Raw genomic sequence first — 15,456 nt, 5'->3', positions numbered from 1 at the left:
ACTAATCATGATTATTAATCCCGATTAATCCCAATCATGATTACTAATCATGATTAGGTATTCATGATTAATTCTCAATCTGGATTACTCAGTTCAATTCCCGTAGTTCTATTTCATCCCACTGTGTAGCTTGAAGTCTCAAGTTCTCACAACTTTGTCCTGTCGGCTACCATTTGAAGAGTTAACATGTTTTTGCTGCCTTGTGCTACATATATCAATTGAAACTGGCGTTTTAAATATTTTATGTGAAACCACATAGTTTAAATTTTTTGGGCTAGATATATCTGTAGGTAGTGTAAAAATCATTAATCACCAAAATAATCCGGATTATTAATCCATAATCCATAATCCTGAAATTTCCAGAATTCATGGATTAATCCGGATTAATCCTGACATGAATTAATCTGACGAAAATAATTTAATCACAATCCACATTATTTTGTGGTTAATCCATAATCCTTAATCCACCCTCAAAAACGAATAATCACCCAGCTCTGATTGCACAACATTCAGGAGTGGAGTAGATAAGAACTTCTTATATTAATACATCATTGACATTATATAAAATTGATGACGATGACGAAATTCTTTCAGGTTTTCACGGACAGAATTTCGTTATTGTCATTAATCAGTACTTGAGTACGTGCTCATAATTACGTAAAAGTTCGGTAAACTCAGATAAGAAAATTGAGATATTGATTGATCGCTTGTCACATTCACACGTACTCATATAAAATGATTAGGTATAAGGTCACTCCGTCTTAGTCCGATACAGTTAATTGTGCCAAGTTGTGGGGTAAATTATCCAAAATGACGCCAATTAAAGTTGTTCTGATTCTTTCGCTTATAGCCTCCGCCGTTGTTGGGCGTCCATCTCAAGATGAAAAGCGTCTCATAAAAATCAGCCCGGAAGATTCCGGGACATGGCTCACTGAAGACGAGATATTTTCTCTGATTAGAAAAAATATCAACTTTATCGACATCACGGGCAGAGTTTTCCCAACCGATGTTCACAAAGCTTCCACAACAGGTATTGCAAAATATTTTGTGCACAATGAGTTTTTTTGTGACTATTTCGAATATTGTGCATCAACCACCCAACCCGACCTTCTTTACCCCACGGGTCAACCAAATTGATATGGTCTAAAAACTCAAAAACTGCTCTTATTATTTTCAGAAATCCCTGTAAGCCTTCGCTTTCAGTCAACCATTGTTCCAGCCCTCGCTAGGGTCAACATTTCACGCATGCAAGCATTCGTGGACGCCTTTGACAACTTTACCAACCGATATTACCTCTCAGCAACTGGAGTCGATTCGTCTGACTGGCTTCTTGCTCAAGTTTCTGACAGCATTGCCAACACAAATTATAACGGGACTGCGGTGGCAAATTCTTTTTTGCACAGTTGGCCACAGAACAGTGTTATCGCCCGGATTGAAGGTTCCGATCCAGAACTTAGGCAAGAAGTAATCATTTTTGGGGCTCACATGGACTCAATCAACGGCCTAAACCCATCAGGCCCATCACCCGGGTCGGATGATAATGCAAGTGGTAGCGTCACACTTTTAGAAGCTTTACGAGTAATTCTAGAAAGCGGGATCGTTCCAAAGAGGTCAATTGAATTTCAATGGTACGCCGCGGAAGAGGTGGGACTTCGCGGATCTGGAGACATTGCTCAATCATATTTCACCGGAGGAAAAAACGTCGTGGGAATGGTTAATTTTGACGTAGTTGGATACCAAGCTGGTGCCAACGAGATAACGTTTCTCTCTGATAACACTGACGCAACGTTGACAACATTCCTCAAATTGGTGACAGATGAATACTGCACTTATCCATGGGTCAGTGACGTTTGTGGGTATGCTTGCTCGGACCATGCTTCATTTAATCAGTACGGATTTCGTGCAGCCTGTTCGAGCGAACGTCCTTTAAATCCTTACATGCACACCACGTCGGATACGATGAGCAGAATGAGCTTTCCGCAGATTGCAGAATTTGTCAAAATGACGGTGGGAGCTGCGATTGAAATTGCAGAGCCCACAACTGTGTAAATTTTTGGAAATTTAAAATCAATTATGAAATAAATATTTAAAATCCGTAGTTAAAAAAAGCATGATGTTCCCAATCAACCAGTTCTTTCTTTCATATGCATATGGGCATTGGATCAAGGAAATTTGAGACGATAAATTTTAAATCATTGTCAAATCAGGTATATTTCTAGCATTTTTCAATCCTTTGGACGGGTCAATAGTCTTCTGACGAGTTTTATTTCTAGGACTCAACTTAAGTATGTAAATGTTATGCCGGTGCATTGAATATTCACCCAAACTAAAGTAGTTGGCTATGTAGAAAGTGGGGAAATGAAGAAGAATACGAAAGACGGAATAAATGGCTTCCGGTAGATCTTAAGAATACGCGAGGCAGGCAGTCCATGGACAACAATGGAGATGGACAGCACCAGCAGAAATGGAATGACTGCAACTGGTGATAAAGAGAAGAATCGGCCCAGTGGACAATTGAATCGAAGAATGCTGAATTGAGTGAATAGTGTGTGGTGCGGATCCGGTCAGGTCAATATAATGCGAAGCAATGACCAAGGTTCCTTTTTCCTACAAAGTAAATATACAGCATTGTCGAAATACATACATACTTGCAAAGAGAGAGAGAGTTAAAAGAGGTAAATCGGAATCGCCTGTCATAGAATCAAATTGAAAAGCATACTGCCCATGTTGCTCTTCTGATAACCCATCAAGTTGGCTGATGAACCCAGGGATTGGCGTGGAGTGACCATCCATCACAAAAGTCTAGAATTTTCACGATATTTTGTCAAATTTCATAACTATGAAGTTTTCAAAATATCCAAATCTTTATAAATTCTTATCAATAATTTTAATATTCAAGTATCATAGAATTTGTTTCCTCCCCGTACTGCCTACAAATTGCTGGAATTTTACATCATTCCCATCTGACGACACGACCATAAATACGAATGTGCAAATATCCAGGGTGGGTATTAAATACTTTTGCTTTCTCAAAGAATTTTTTCTTCTTCTATGAACGGCTTGCTTTCCATGCTAAAATCCTGCCTTGCTTTCTCTTCCCAACCTTGAAGGACTGACTGCAAATGCATGAGAAATTTGGTGAACAAGGATAAAAATGGACCATTGTCAAAGTTGGATCCATTTCACCATATATTTTTATTCCGCCCGTCTAGCTGACTATGTTCGGGGAGCTGTGTGGTGAGTGTTCCAAGTGGAGGGAGGAAGGCACTGCGGAAATTCGGAGTTTTGAGGAGACATCCGGGACGTTTAGTTGTCGGATAAAAGCACCCGTTTCCTCTCTCTCTCAGCTATCTATCCAAATGTCCTTGGAAGTCGAACTACGACTTGTCTTAAGTTATGCAACAAGAGTATACTTTGGCTGGATATTTATTATTAATCGGTGCTATGTACATAGTTTCTTGTGCAAAATCAGGCAGAATTTGTCACTGCTTTCACCATTACATACAGGATAATTTTACTCCAAAATAAACAACCCCCCGATAATTCTGCCCTCAAAGATACACTGCCATACTCCATGATCTACTCATTACTATGGATCAAAAGCCATTAAAAGAATCAGAATAAAAAGTCAAAGGTCCATTAACGTTTTTTTTTATTTATTGCTCTGATCGCGTTTTTTACTTACTGCGTCCCCATATAAAAGTAGTAGGTACATCGTGGCAGCTTCCCCCGCCGAACAGAAAAGAACACAACATCGAGGAACTCGCTGTTCTGTTCTGTTCTGTTCCATGGCATTATTATTGTTGCCATTGTTGCCTCTCTCCCTCAATGTTTTGTGTTCCTCCACCAAACCATTCATGTTGTGTGTTGTTCCGTTGGACGTGTTTCATCAACATGAGAATGGATAGGAAGAGTGCTTTCCCATCATCATCATCTCCATCCCTTTCACCAAGCAATGCAAAGTTGGCATACTTTCCATCCGCTCATTGTGTGCTCGTCTATTAATAAAAAGCAATAGGAAATACATAGTTAGCTACTGTTAGAGAGTCGAAATATTGCTTACCACCACTACTCGAATAATAATTCATTCACTCACTTGTACATAAACATAGTCGCATTTCGGATTGGAGACTGCGGTGAAAGCATTGCATAATTTAGGTGATGACGACGCCACAGCAATTTTTCGTTGTTTCTGGTTATCATTATTTGCAAATTCACGACTCGGGTTACCTTAATCAATAAACCAAAAATATATACGTATGTATTGATGACATATTCGCCCCCTTCAACTTTTTTACTTGGTTCGATCTCCCCCAAAATCCGCCACTGTCGTCTTGCCCTCCTTCGTTATGATCATTCACTTGGATTCCCGTAAGCTGGATGGACGAAAGTGAATGCAGGAGAGGGATTTCCTATTGTTGCTGCTCCCCGTGTTCTCCTATTCTTCACGTCATTGAGAGGATGACAATTGAGATGGAGAGAGTTGGCGTTGGGATTGCGTGGGGTGAGTGAGTGAAGTACATAGTAGTCTCTTGTCTCTTTAACCTTTCTCCATTCAACCCCTGATCCAACCTTGGTTCCCGTTGTGATCAAAATCGTTGCTCGTGGTAAAAAAGAGTGACGGTATGAGGGCAATGTGTAGGAAAAATGATAGGTCAAGGTTAAAGGTCAACTTTACTTGAGAAGAATTCTTGTTGAGTGAGATATTTCAGCTTTAGAAAGTACCGCTCACCAGTCAGCACCACCGTTTCGTTGACGAACCGGAAGTCAAGAACACGGGAAAGTTTTTAAGTACCATCATCATTGTCCTGTCGATAAACGGGGTTCACTTATTCCGTTGTTTTCCATTAGTTTTTTAGCCTTCGACACAAATAAATAGTCACGATTTGAATAAGTTGGCCATAAATATTGTTAATAAGGTCAGTCGGATTTCCCTTACAGCTTCCTCTTTCTTCTCTCAGCACAGTTGGTTGGTAAACTGCTCGTGTCTCTTTTTTGATCTCTTTATCAATCAGTGAACCTTGGCTTGAACGTTTTGTTTACTTTGACTAAAAAACACATAAAAAGCTGTTTATTGTCAGACTCCCTTTCATTCGAGAGGAAAAAAACAATTTATTTTGTTTGTGTCATTATTCATTCGACAACTCAACGCTGTACATAAATACGTATACGTACATACAAAATTAATGGATTATGGCTGAGATTCATTTTATTATCTCTTTTATTAACGAAGAATTGAGCTATGTTTTGTATAATTTATTGGCATTTGCCCCAGAGTCAAATTATAAACTGAACGGCTTTATTTGTCCTGGTAAAGAAAAATGTAATAGATATGGCAGTGGTCATATAAATATGTATCATCGTCCACAAATGAAGACTCGTATGACTCCATCTTGAATTTTGGTGAAAAGCCATTAGCCTTTCTTTCGCCTATTGTGAGGCATGTTTTTCTCACTGCTGCTAATTACGAAAATGATTAATGATCCGTGTTGCTTGGCACGGCCCTTGTAAGATCGAAGCGAACGATGATCGGTTGTGTTTTTGTGCGTAGCCAGTGGCAGTTCTATACAGTAATCAGTAATAAATAGTATTACGACTGAAACATAGAGGTTGGTCTCTTACCGATATTAGCCTCATTTTACTAATTAGCTAACACTTACTGAAATTCTGAGCGTAAATTACTTAAAAAAATAATGAATGAATTAATTGATTGATTCACGAACTGATTTTCTTATAAATTCGGAATCGTCAGTATTTTCTGTCACTTCAAAATTTTATAAATTTTATGTCCCCACCAAAAAACGAATGCATGCAAAATTGGTAGCTGTTCCGAATTCGACGTAATACAGCAATATCCATCCACCGCGCAGTGAAAGCAAATCAACCAGTCATTGTTCCTCCCATACACCTCCTCACTATTGGTTATTATTCAGAATGTCAAGTTGCTAATGACCATCGCATCCTACCCAGTATGCTCTGCACTATTGCTGAAAATAATGCGTAAACGGTTGAATAGGTCCATTCTCTCCGCAGATTAAAGTTTGGCCGTCATGCTGTTTTTGTTTTGATTGTTTTGGACCTGCTTCCCTCTTTGTCTTGGTCACAGGCAGGCAGACAGGCTTAAATTTCTACAACAAAGTCGGAGCATTTGTCCCCATTATTATTTTGCCTCTTTTGGACCATCCTCCACAATCAGATGGTCAATTAGCAGAAGTTAAATCTGGTATAATTTCACAACAATTATACAAAAAAAACAATTCCTGTTAATACAGACACACGTGGACCTGCTTATTTTCTAGTTCTCTTTGAGGAAGTGCTGCAGACTACACGTCATCATACATCTTATTCGCCTAATGAAGAAGGAGTTTGCATTTATGGCATGATGGTCACTCTCACAATCAGCCTCACACTTCTCATAATAGAATTGATTGACTTGTTAGACCTGCCCAGTGGATTTATCAAACCTTTTTTTCCACAATTTCTATCACCTCAAATACATAGCACAACTAATTGCATTGACGACGACAACTCAGGTACGATTAACAAGTGGAATTAATCGCATTCATTTATAGGAAGAGACGATTCAAAAGGAAAAGGCAGGCAGAGACTTGGCCATTGGGCGGAAAATTATAATTAATCGTTTGCCTTCTCTTTATTAGGTGGTTGGCAGAATTGAACTGACATTGCGTATCTATTATGCCTCTAAAATAACAATAATCAATGCAGTTATGTGGTTATTCAATCTTGTGAGTTGACTTGTGCTATCATCATTTCAGTCCAATCGACACTTTCAAACGAAGAATAAAGGACGGGTGGTGACGGGTTAAAAGAATTGCTGCTAATTAATTTCATTCAACTAGTAAAGCACGAATCAAGCAGACGTGGTTTTCACCAAACGTATGTACGTCGTCAGCACATCACGTCACTTGTGACATGATCAAGATGTTCAAGTAAAAATTACGATTGGAATATGTATACTTCAACAAAAACAACCATGTTCAAATATTATTTGGATGCATTATTTCATAAATTTTACTGGATGAGAGGGTGGACACATTCGCTTGTTTATAAAAAAATATGATAAGCAATACTTCCAAAATATTGGTGGCTGGCAGCATGTGCACCCAATTCCAGCAGGACTTTCTTCCATCACACCCGCAGTGAATTATGACGATAAAGGAATTACAAACAGTCGTTGTCATCGAATTGGGAGTTCATAGCAAGTTTAGTTTATCTGGTTGGGTGCCCGTCTCCTGTTTTCTATTCTCTCGGCTTAAATCGTTTTTCATGTCTCACTGACTTCCTTTTTACTCAAGTTTCCAAAATTTAATCCCTCCTTTGTTCATCCTCCAATTCCCTCTTTACCAACACAATCAACATGAGACACAAACTGTTCGCTGTTGCTGTTGCAAATACTCTGCAAAGTCCGGTCGTCCCCATTGTCCCCCCGCTTCGTGTCCCTCAATAATATGGGAAGAATGAGGGGTAAATGCGGTAACAATATTGTGCACTCACTTTTGTAACTCTATTACTCCCGATGCACAAGCACAAAAAGGATATATGAAATAACTCAAGTCTTACCATTCTCCCATTTTTAAGATGGAATTGTATACAAATTAAGCCTATTTTCTTTAAAAAAATATTAATTTCATCGGCACCATTTCATAGTGAGGGAGGAGATGTGATACTGTATGAGAGACGTCTAAGAAATGTCACTCTCCACCCCGTCCAAAATTCTATTGTACTGACAAGCCTGATTTTTGCCGAAATCTTCTTACTACACAAAAGAACCAATGGGTTCGTTCCTACACGGTAGGAAATAATTTAAATTTCTCCATTTTCTTAAGAATTTCAAGCAGACTTTAGGTTTTCTTTTAGGCAGAAAGACTTTAATCCCCTGAAAGAGACATGCAGAGCAAATATATATTCACATGTATGTACATACGCTACATCTTTGTCTCAAATTGTACACCGGCACTTGCATCGGTGTCGTAGAGTGGTTTGTCTTTGTGGGATTGAGAAGCTCGGCCAGATTACGCTGCATAATAAAAGTAGCTGCGTGCTATGTAGTAAAGGAAAATAGGGAAAGAAAGGAATAAGAAATAAATCCAATTGTTCAACTGCTCAATCCAATGAGAAAAATTATTTGTTACAAACTTTTGGAACAAACAACTCCTCAGCTTAAAAAGAAAGGAAGAAAAAGGAACAAGAGACAAAACACAGGTGTTAGTTTTCATTTGTTTAAAGTTTTAAAGGCTTCAACTTTATTGTTATTGTTATTGCTTGCATGGCAGAGTTGAGAGAATAAATAAGAAGGAATACATGGACCGCATTTCAAGAGGACATTATAACGTTCAAAAATGATTGATCAACTTGGTAATGCTCCAAGTTTTTTATGTAGTGACAATGTTGTACGGAGTGCATGTTGCAATTGTAATGATAAATTTACTCGTTCTATTTGAGGACGAGGAATTACGTGCACGGTAAAATTATCAAGATGCATTTATTATGCGATCTCTGAGCTACGTATGTAAAAATAAGTCTTCCAATTAAAGCGCATCATAATGAGAAAGGTTTAAAGTATCGGTGCATAAGCGTTACAGTCGTTTTTTTGTTGGATTCTCAGCAGACTTTGAGACGACGATGGATGGTATTTATCAGGCCTAGAGTGACGCTATGTTTTGGATACATACATATGTATTGAACACCTCACTTTGACCTTCTGACTTTGAAATTGTATGCGTACAGATGAGAAAATTCCCCTGAGAAGTGGTATATGTACGTAAGTAAGGCATTTCATTTTGTGTGTATTTTTTTAAATCAATCTATCTTGAAAAAATAAGTAAGATTATATCTGAAAGATAAATAATTCTAGTACAGATATGTAGTACATATGCATAAATATGCTACGTGAATGGCAAAAACCAAGTTTCATTCACGCGAATTTTTGTCCACCGTATTTTTAGCAACAGAAATCTGTTTCGTTTCCAGATAAAAAAATAAACAATGTAACCTTTCCACCACTTACTAGCATTTTACCGTCGGATGAGCTTCTCGTATTGCTTGACAACATTTGCTTATTCTTTCACCAGAAGCTAATCTTACACCTCTCACTTAAAAAAATCAAAGTAATTTCTACTTTCAATTACAATATATTTGCATGTTACACTATTCATAATGGTGGAAACTTGTTGCTGCGGTTGTTGCACGGTCGCGCAAGGAACTGCGATCATTGCCGTATTGGACATTGTAAAAAGCATCCACTCTAATAAAGCGTTAGTGTTAAGTCGCTGACTGAGTCCCTGTGGCTCTCAATGCAAGTTGCCCCGTAGAGGAGACAAAGAGGGAAAAAATTTATTTTTGCATAAATTTTCATACTGCATGAGTCTCACTTCGCCTGCACGTGACTTTCACGTACGTTCACTTGCCATCAAGCTCAAATTAAATGTTTTAATATATAAACACAGTGTGCAAGTAAATTGAGTGTGCAGTATACATACATACATCACATCACTCATCAATAGTGGTTATCATGATAATGGATCTTAATAAACACTATTAATTAATTATTTTAGTTTGAGAAACTCCACCCACAGCGAGTGGCATATCAATTCGAATGTATTTTTGACGCTGAATCCAACGCCGTCAATAGTTTTGACCTGCGAGGCCCTCGTGACCTTGCCGTGACCGTGGGGGCTAAATATGGCTTATTCGTGATGTCGCATATCAATTCGAATGTATTTTTGACGCTGAATCCGAATCCGTCAATAGCTTGGCGTTAATTGTAGGAGTTAACGGGGTTTATGGAACTTAACGGGAGCGTGAAGCGGGGGAATTTAAATAGTTAGCTATGCAGTTACTCCCACGCGACGGGAATTTAAGTAATTAGCCATTCAACTACTCCCACAGGGGGAAATCAAATTGTACTGTGACCAGATTAATTAAAATGCAGTTGACCTGGGCAAACCCTCACTCTGATGTGTGTATTTGGTATGACAAAGTCTCCACTGGGAATTATTTAAAGTATAGTATGACGGATTTTTCGCTTTGGGCACACCCCCCACTGGAACCCTAGAACCCGGCCTTGGCCGGGCTAAACGCTAGTTAACAATATTTTTTTATTAGGTTTCATTTTCATTTTGTCAACAAATATATTACAGATTTTTGGTATTATCAAAATTGTGTCGGGGGGTTTCACAGCTTTCCTCATGATATCGCAAAGTGAAACAATTTCTGAAAAGGAATATCCCGGCTTTAATAATTACCGTAAGATTTGCGGTTTCTTCTCAACTGGGTAACAAATTTAGTAAATTTACTATGTATGTATATAGGCGCTGGATACATCACGTTTGAACTTGGTAGTGTGTTTATGGCGTTAATGTACTTCATCGTATCCTTCCTGCTATTCCAGGGATATAGAACGGTCCGTTCTAATACCAAATAACGCAAATTTAAAGGCTAAATTGTTTTAATAATATTTAATTCTAGGAAAATCCACGTCTTTGCAAACCATGGCTGTACTGGAATTATTTCTCTCTCGGACTTTTCGTCTCTTCAGGACTGATTGTTTTTCTCGTCCTGGCGTTTCGTGCCTTATTCCTTGAGGGATTGCTATTGATACTTATCATGGGCATGATTTTCTCCATTTTGCTGTACTTTGTGTTTGTCGTGCAAAGATTTGTAACGGAAATTACTGAGTGAAGATCGGCATAAAAGTACATTCGTAATGTTTACTGTTTACTGAAATTTATTAAAATGTCGCAAATCATCAGAAAAAAATCTGCTTTTCAGATCAAGACACGTGTCCATACTGCGCTTAATCCTGTTAATACGCATTCAGATGAGAAATATGCATAGACAAAACTTTTTTAAATTTAAACAATAATTTTCTGCACTAACAATTCCTTGCAAAGATTACATTTACCACAATTGTTAATTACTAAAAGAATTAAAATACAACTTTTAATCTTCACAAATTGTGTGCTCAATGCGTTTTATTTTTACCACTTTTATATATTGTCATACTCTCAAAACTTGGTGCAACAGCATAATAAATAATTGCAACGTCATTATCTACATGAAAAGATAAACCGTAAATTTGAAACAGAATTAAACAAAAAATTTAAAAATTTAAAACTATATGTCGTAACTTAAGTACAAAAAATCCCGAAGAAATGCAAAATTGCCCTGTTTCACAGATTACACATGCTGGAAATATACCCCCAAATTATGTGCATGTAAAATGTAGAAAGAACAAAATTAAATAAAAACATTCAATCAACTTCTTTAATCGGTTGGCTTAATAAATGGGAAAGCCACCCCGTAGAAATGAAATATTTCTTCAAATTTCATCCCACCCAACCCTTCTTCGCACACCAAAAAACTACAAAGTTTTTAGGGAACAATTGTTCCGGATGGAGACAAAAGGTGCAAATGGAATGGGACAATTTTCTTGAGATTTATTTTTCTTCTTTTCCTTAGTTCTCGCCCAGTAGTTGTCTCTCTTTCTCTCTCGTCCATTATCCAAATTCACTCCTGGACTCGTCACTCAATTCTTCCCTCAGTCTGACTGAGTGAAGTCGAATGCTCAAATTAAAAGTAATGAAGAAAGAAGAAGAAGAAGCAAAAGGAGAAGATTGAATTTTGAGAATAAAGGCCTTCTTCTCTTTTTTCTTAATTATTTCTCCAAGAAAGGCCGATTCTTCGGAAAAACGAAGAAGAAGAAGGAATGAAACGAAACTACAATCCAGGAAAGAATTAGAGTTTTCATAGAACGGTGGACAAATTGAATGGAGGATGCATTGTGTCGTCGGATATAGAGAGGAGGACATTCAGCCCGAAGAATAATAATAGAAAAATCATATAACGTTTGCTACCAGTGTGTGAGATAGCTATCAGACAAGGAAGGAAGGAAGGAGGGGTGATAAATAGGGTATGATATTTATTGCAAATAAATACCGTGCAAAATATTGGTAACTTGAGATTCTGCAAATTATGAGTATACATATTATTGATATGCAAAGACTTAATTTTTAGTCCGAGTCAGGGCTTATGTACTCATCATGGTTGTCTGTCTGTCTATCGATTACGCTGATCCAATCGACTTGAAATTTTGCACACACGTAGAAATACACGGCAAAATGTGTGGAAGAATAAAAAGTTGATGGTACCCACCTGACTCGGGCCAAAGAAAGCTGGTTTTTACATTGTAGAAATTGCATATAAATTGTGTAACGATCTAAACAACGGCTTCTTCTATCAGCGTCCTTCCTCCATCAGCATTATCAGATTAAACAGGATCGATAAGGACGGGGACAAGGCGAGATGCAAAATCCAACTCACCTGACAACGTGTAATTAGTGCTGCCTTAGATGACGCAAATAATCCGTCCCATCTGACGCATCATCACTTCAATTCCTTGCTATCTTGATACCACAAAGTACATTCATATCGTCACAAATGAGGATACTCCTCCTTTGTTGGATTTGTAAAGGAAGATACTTTTCGATGTAGATCCCTCTCCTCGGCTGACAATAGGACGTGGTAATAAAGTGCATTGAACAGATTGTGTTGTTGTGATTATGCAACCAAGTTGTCCTGTCTGCTGGTTACTTACTTATTTAGCTGGTTGGTAATAATATACATACATTTTACGAGTACATGCACATGAAGCTGTGAAAAGTGTTCAACGACAGGGACCACATCCATCCATCAGAGATGCAGTCGTCATGATAAAGGCCGGATTTATATCTCGGCTTCTATTTCAATTTTATCTCTCTCCCATTGAATATCTATTTAATTGTTCCGTCCTCTTTATTCATGTCTTCTGAAGCGACTCCACTCAACATGTATTGTACAGGGTGGTACTTGATTATCAGATTTTCTCATCTTCCTTTGGGCAAGCCGAGAAAAATTCATCGAGGGTCGACCGGAACGTTCAAATATTCAAAATCATCTGAGCCCTCTGTTAGTCGTGCTTTGTTTACTCCCGATTAATTAATTAATTAAATATATCGGTAGAAGAGGATATGACTTGATATACTTCTTTATTACGCAAGCTTAATTAATTATTAATTAATTTTACGTTTTTCAATCCGAGTAAGTCAATTTAGTTATAATTTGGCTAAATAAATATATAGTGGCAGACCATATATTTATATAAATATATAAATATTAGTCCGTGGCAGACTTTGTAAAATTTCATTAAATTTTTTTTTGTTTTTGCAGGCTGAAAAAGTAATGACCTTGTCCTTTTTCATTTTCTTCGGTTGGTGAGTGACAACTCGTGATTATTTGGTTGCTTATTTCAGAAATTTATATTTGTTTATTACCAGAATCAGCTTCCTGCGTTGTGTAAGAAACTAATCGATTTAATGTAAGAAATCAAAATCCAGCGGCTGTCTTCTTCGATAAATTAAACCAGTTTCAGTTTTTCAACTTTGCCCAAGATGGAACCGCTGCAGATGCAAGCGCTTCAAGATCAATTGGCGTTAGCTCAGCAACAATTGACCTTAGCTCAGCAGCAGTTAGCCACGGCTCAACAGCAATTGACCTTAGCTCAGCAGCAGTTAGCCACAGCTCAACAGCAATTCATCTTGGCACAACAACAGTTTACTTTAGTCCAGCAACAATTAACCGAAGCTCCAGTACAGTTACCTGCAGCAACTGCACCACCGCATGACCAGGAGTTGTTGGACTGCTGGGAGTGGGATTCTGAAACGGGAGACCCAATTGTTCCACCCGCGCCTGTACTGTTAGCTGGACAAGGTCTGCAAATGGTAGATGCTAATTCAACCACTTGAGCGAGGTGAATCTAATAAAATTTAACACTTAGTTTAACTTTATTAATGATAATTAGTTTAACTTAATCAATTTTTTTATCCAGGATGGGCTAGATACATCCCCCAGTACAGTTTCGAATGCGACGGCCGCTACTTTTTCCCAACCACTCCTCTCTTCAATGAATTTGTAGATGGGATGCATAACAATGAAGTGGCAGAGTTCACTGTTAATTACCAGCTCAATGTTGAAGATGGATCAGGTCGTCAGCAAAACAATGGAAGGAGAAAGTCACGACAATCTCTTGTTTGTATGATTCTGAAAGCCGACCTTAAAAAGATTAGTGTGGTTGATGATGGCATCGGATTAACAATCACGAAGAATAATAATCCCCTGCTTCCATGGGATCCACCAGGTGGAGCAAACCAAGAATTTCCTCTACGAGTAACTATAAACAAGACCCCCAGGCCAGTTGAAGGTATTATTGACTTCTGCCAATTCCCAGAAAACAATTCAAATACATTTTTTTGTTTCTAGATATCATTTTGGATATAAACAGAAATGCCAGATTTATGATAACGGGTCCTGGAACATTTAGTTGTAGAGAATCGCATTGCGTCGTCACGAGTCCACTTTTGACTCGGAGTGCTTCAGTTCAGTGGGGAACCCAGCAACACCAGGTTTGTCATCAACAGAAACGCTACACATGTCGTATGAATGATTTGGTGTATTTATGCCATTGCAACGCTTGCCTCCAACTCCCAATTCCGGCTTGGACAACTTATATCGGAGAGTCTTACGTAGTAAGAAATAAATGATAAAATTCATTGTAATTATTTTAAAATATAATGCCTTTTGTACTCCATAGATTGTTGGTAAAAATGTACATGCACGTTGGCATAACCACCTGCTATACCTGACCAATTTCGGAAACCGAAACCTTTACACAATCGGGTCGGCCCTTCTGGACGATGCCGTTGCCGTAATTCTTGGACCTCCACCAACGCCTGACGTTCACGATCTTCTTAGGGATATTGCCGTCCATTTTACCTGCATCCACGCTGATACTGATAGACGCTACACAATTCTGCAACAAGGTTTTGGCAAGAATGCCGCTCAGAGGAGGGCAGCCGAGAATCAGTGGATCATTCAGTGTGGAAATGGTGTTTACGACGAACAAACCGGTTTTGGAAATTTAAATCTGTAAAATCAAAAACGAACATGGTAATATCTCACTCAGCAATCTACAATTCGCAAGACATTTCTATTTAAAGTACTGGTAGGGGTACTTTGAATGAGTATTTCCACAGCAAAATTTATGAACCAAATCTGTGAAGTCAATTATTCAGTTTTATGTATGACAAAGTCTTCATGTGATTCGTTTTTTACTAGCTAATGTCTGTCGTTTCAAATTGTCTTCTGAAGCGATAAAATAAAATACTTGTCAACCAACCATGTAATTATGTGATCTGTTCTTCCTTCGGTGACACAAAAACATGCATCATCATATCTGCGGATTATATAAATGCAGGAGATTTGTAAAATATGCATCGCGGAAAAGTGCACTGTCTGCAACATATAAACACGATTTATGCAATTATTTATTTGCGAAATAAGTAAGTTTCTTTACACCGATATTTTTTGGACTTTATGCTTTTATTTTATTTTTTGCTTGGA

The 15,456-nt window shown here is 38.0% G+C and overlaps 3 protein-coding genes across 3 annotated transcripts; all 3 read left to right on the top strand.

The window, feature by feature from the left end:
• The first annotated feature begins 740 nt into the window (after positions 1-740).
• Positions 741-2,111, top strand: LOC110843862 (probable leucine aminopeptidase 1). The gene is made up of 2 exons (XM_022089910.2): positions 741-1,030; positions 1,178-2,111. The coding sequence occupies exons 1-2, from the start codon at positions 811-813 to the stop codon at positions 2,047-2,049; spliced, it is 1,092 nt and encodes a 363-aa protein (XP_021945602.1). The 5' UTR covers positions 741-810; the 3' UTR covers positions 2,050-2,111.
• Positions 2,112-9,078: 6,967 nt separating this feature from the next.
• LOC118434555 lies at positions 9,079-10,733 on the top strand. Its single transcript, XM_035848337.1, has 4 exons — positions 9,079-9,128; positions 10,161-10,266; positions 10,332-10,423; positions 10,489-10,733. Exons 2-4 carry the CDS (start codon positions 10,209-10,211, stop codon positions 10,699-10,701), a joined length of 363 nt encoding a protein of 120 aa, XP_035704230.1. The 5' UTR covers positions 9,079-9,128; positions 10,161-10,208; the 3' UTR covers positions 10,702-10,733.
• A 2,455-nt stretch (positions 10,734-13,188) lies between these two features.
• LOC118434509 lies at positions 13,189-15,222 on the top strand. Its single transcript, XM_035848237.1, has 4 exons — positions 13,189-13,807; positions 13,886-14,257; positions 14,317-14,582; positions 14,648-15,222. The coding sequence occupies exons 1-4, from the start codon at positions 13,783-13,785 to the stop codon at positions 14,984-14,986; spliced, it is 1,002 nt and encodes a 333-aa protein (XP_035704130.1). The 5' UTR covers positions 13,189-13,782; the 3' UTR covers positions 14,987-15,222.
• The last annotated feature ends 234 nt before the right edge of the window (positions 15,223-15,456 follow it).

The sequence above is a fragment of the Folsomia candida genome, unplaced genomic scaffold (genome assembly GCF_002217175.1).
Source record: "Folsomia candida strain VU population unplaced genomic scaffold, ASM221717v1 Fcan01_Sc002, whole genome shotgun sequence".
In the NCBI taxonomy this organism is placed as follows: Eukaryota; Metazoa; Arthropoda; class Collembola; order Entomobryomorpha; family Isotomidae; genus Folsomia; species Folsomia candida.
This window is presented reverse-complemented; position numbering and strand designations above follow the sequence as displayed.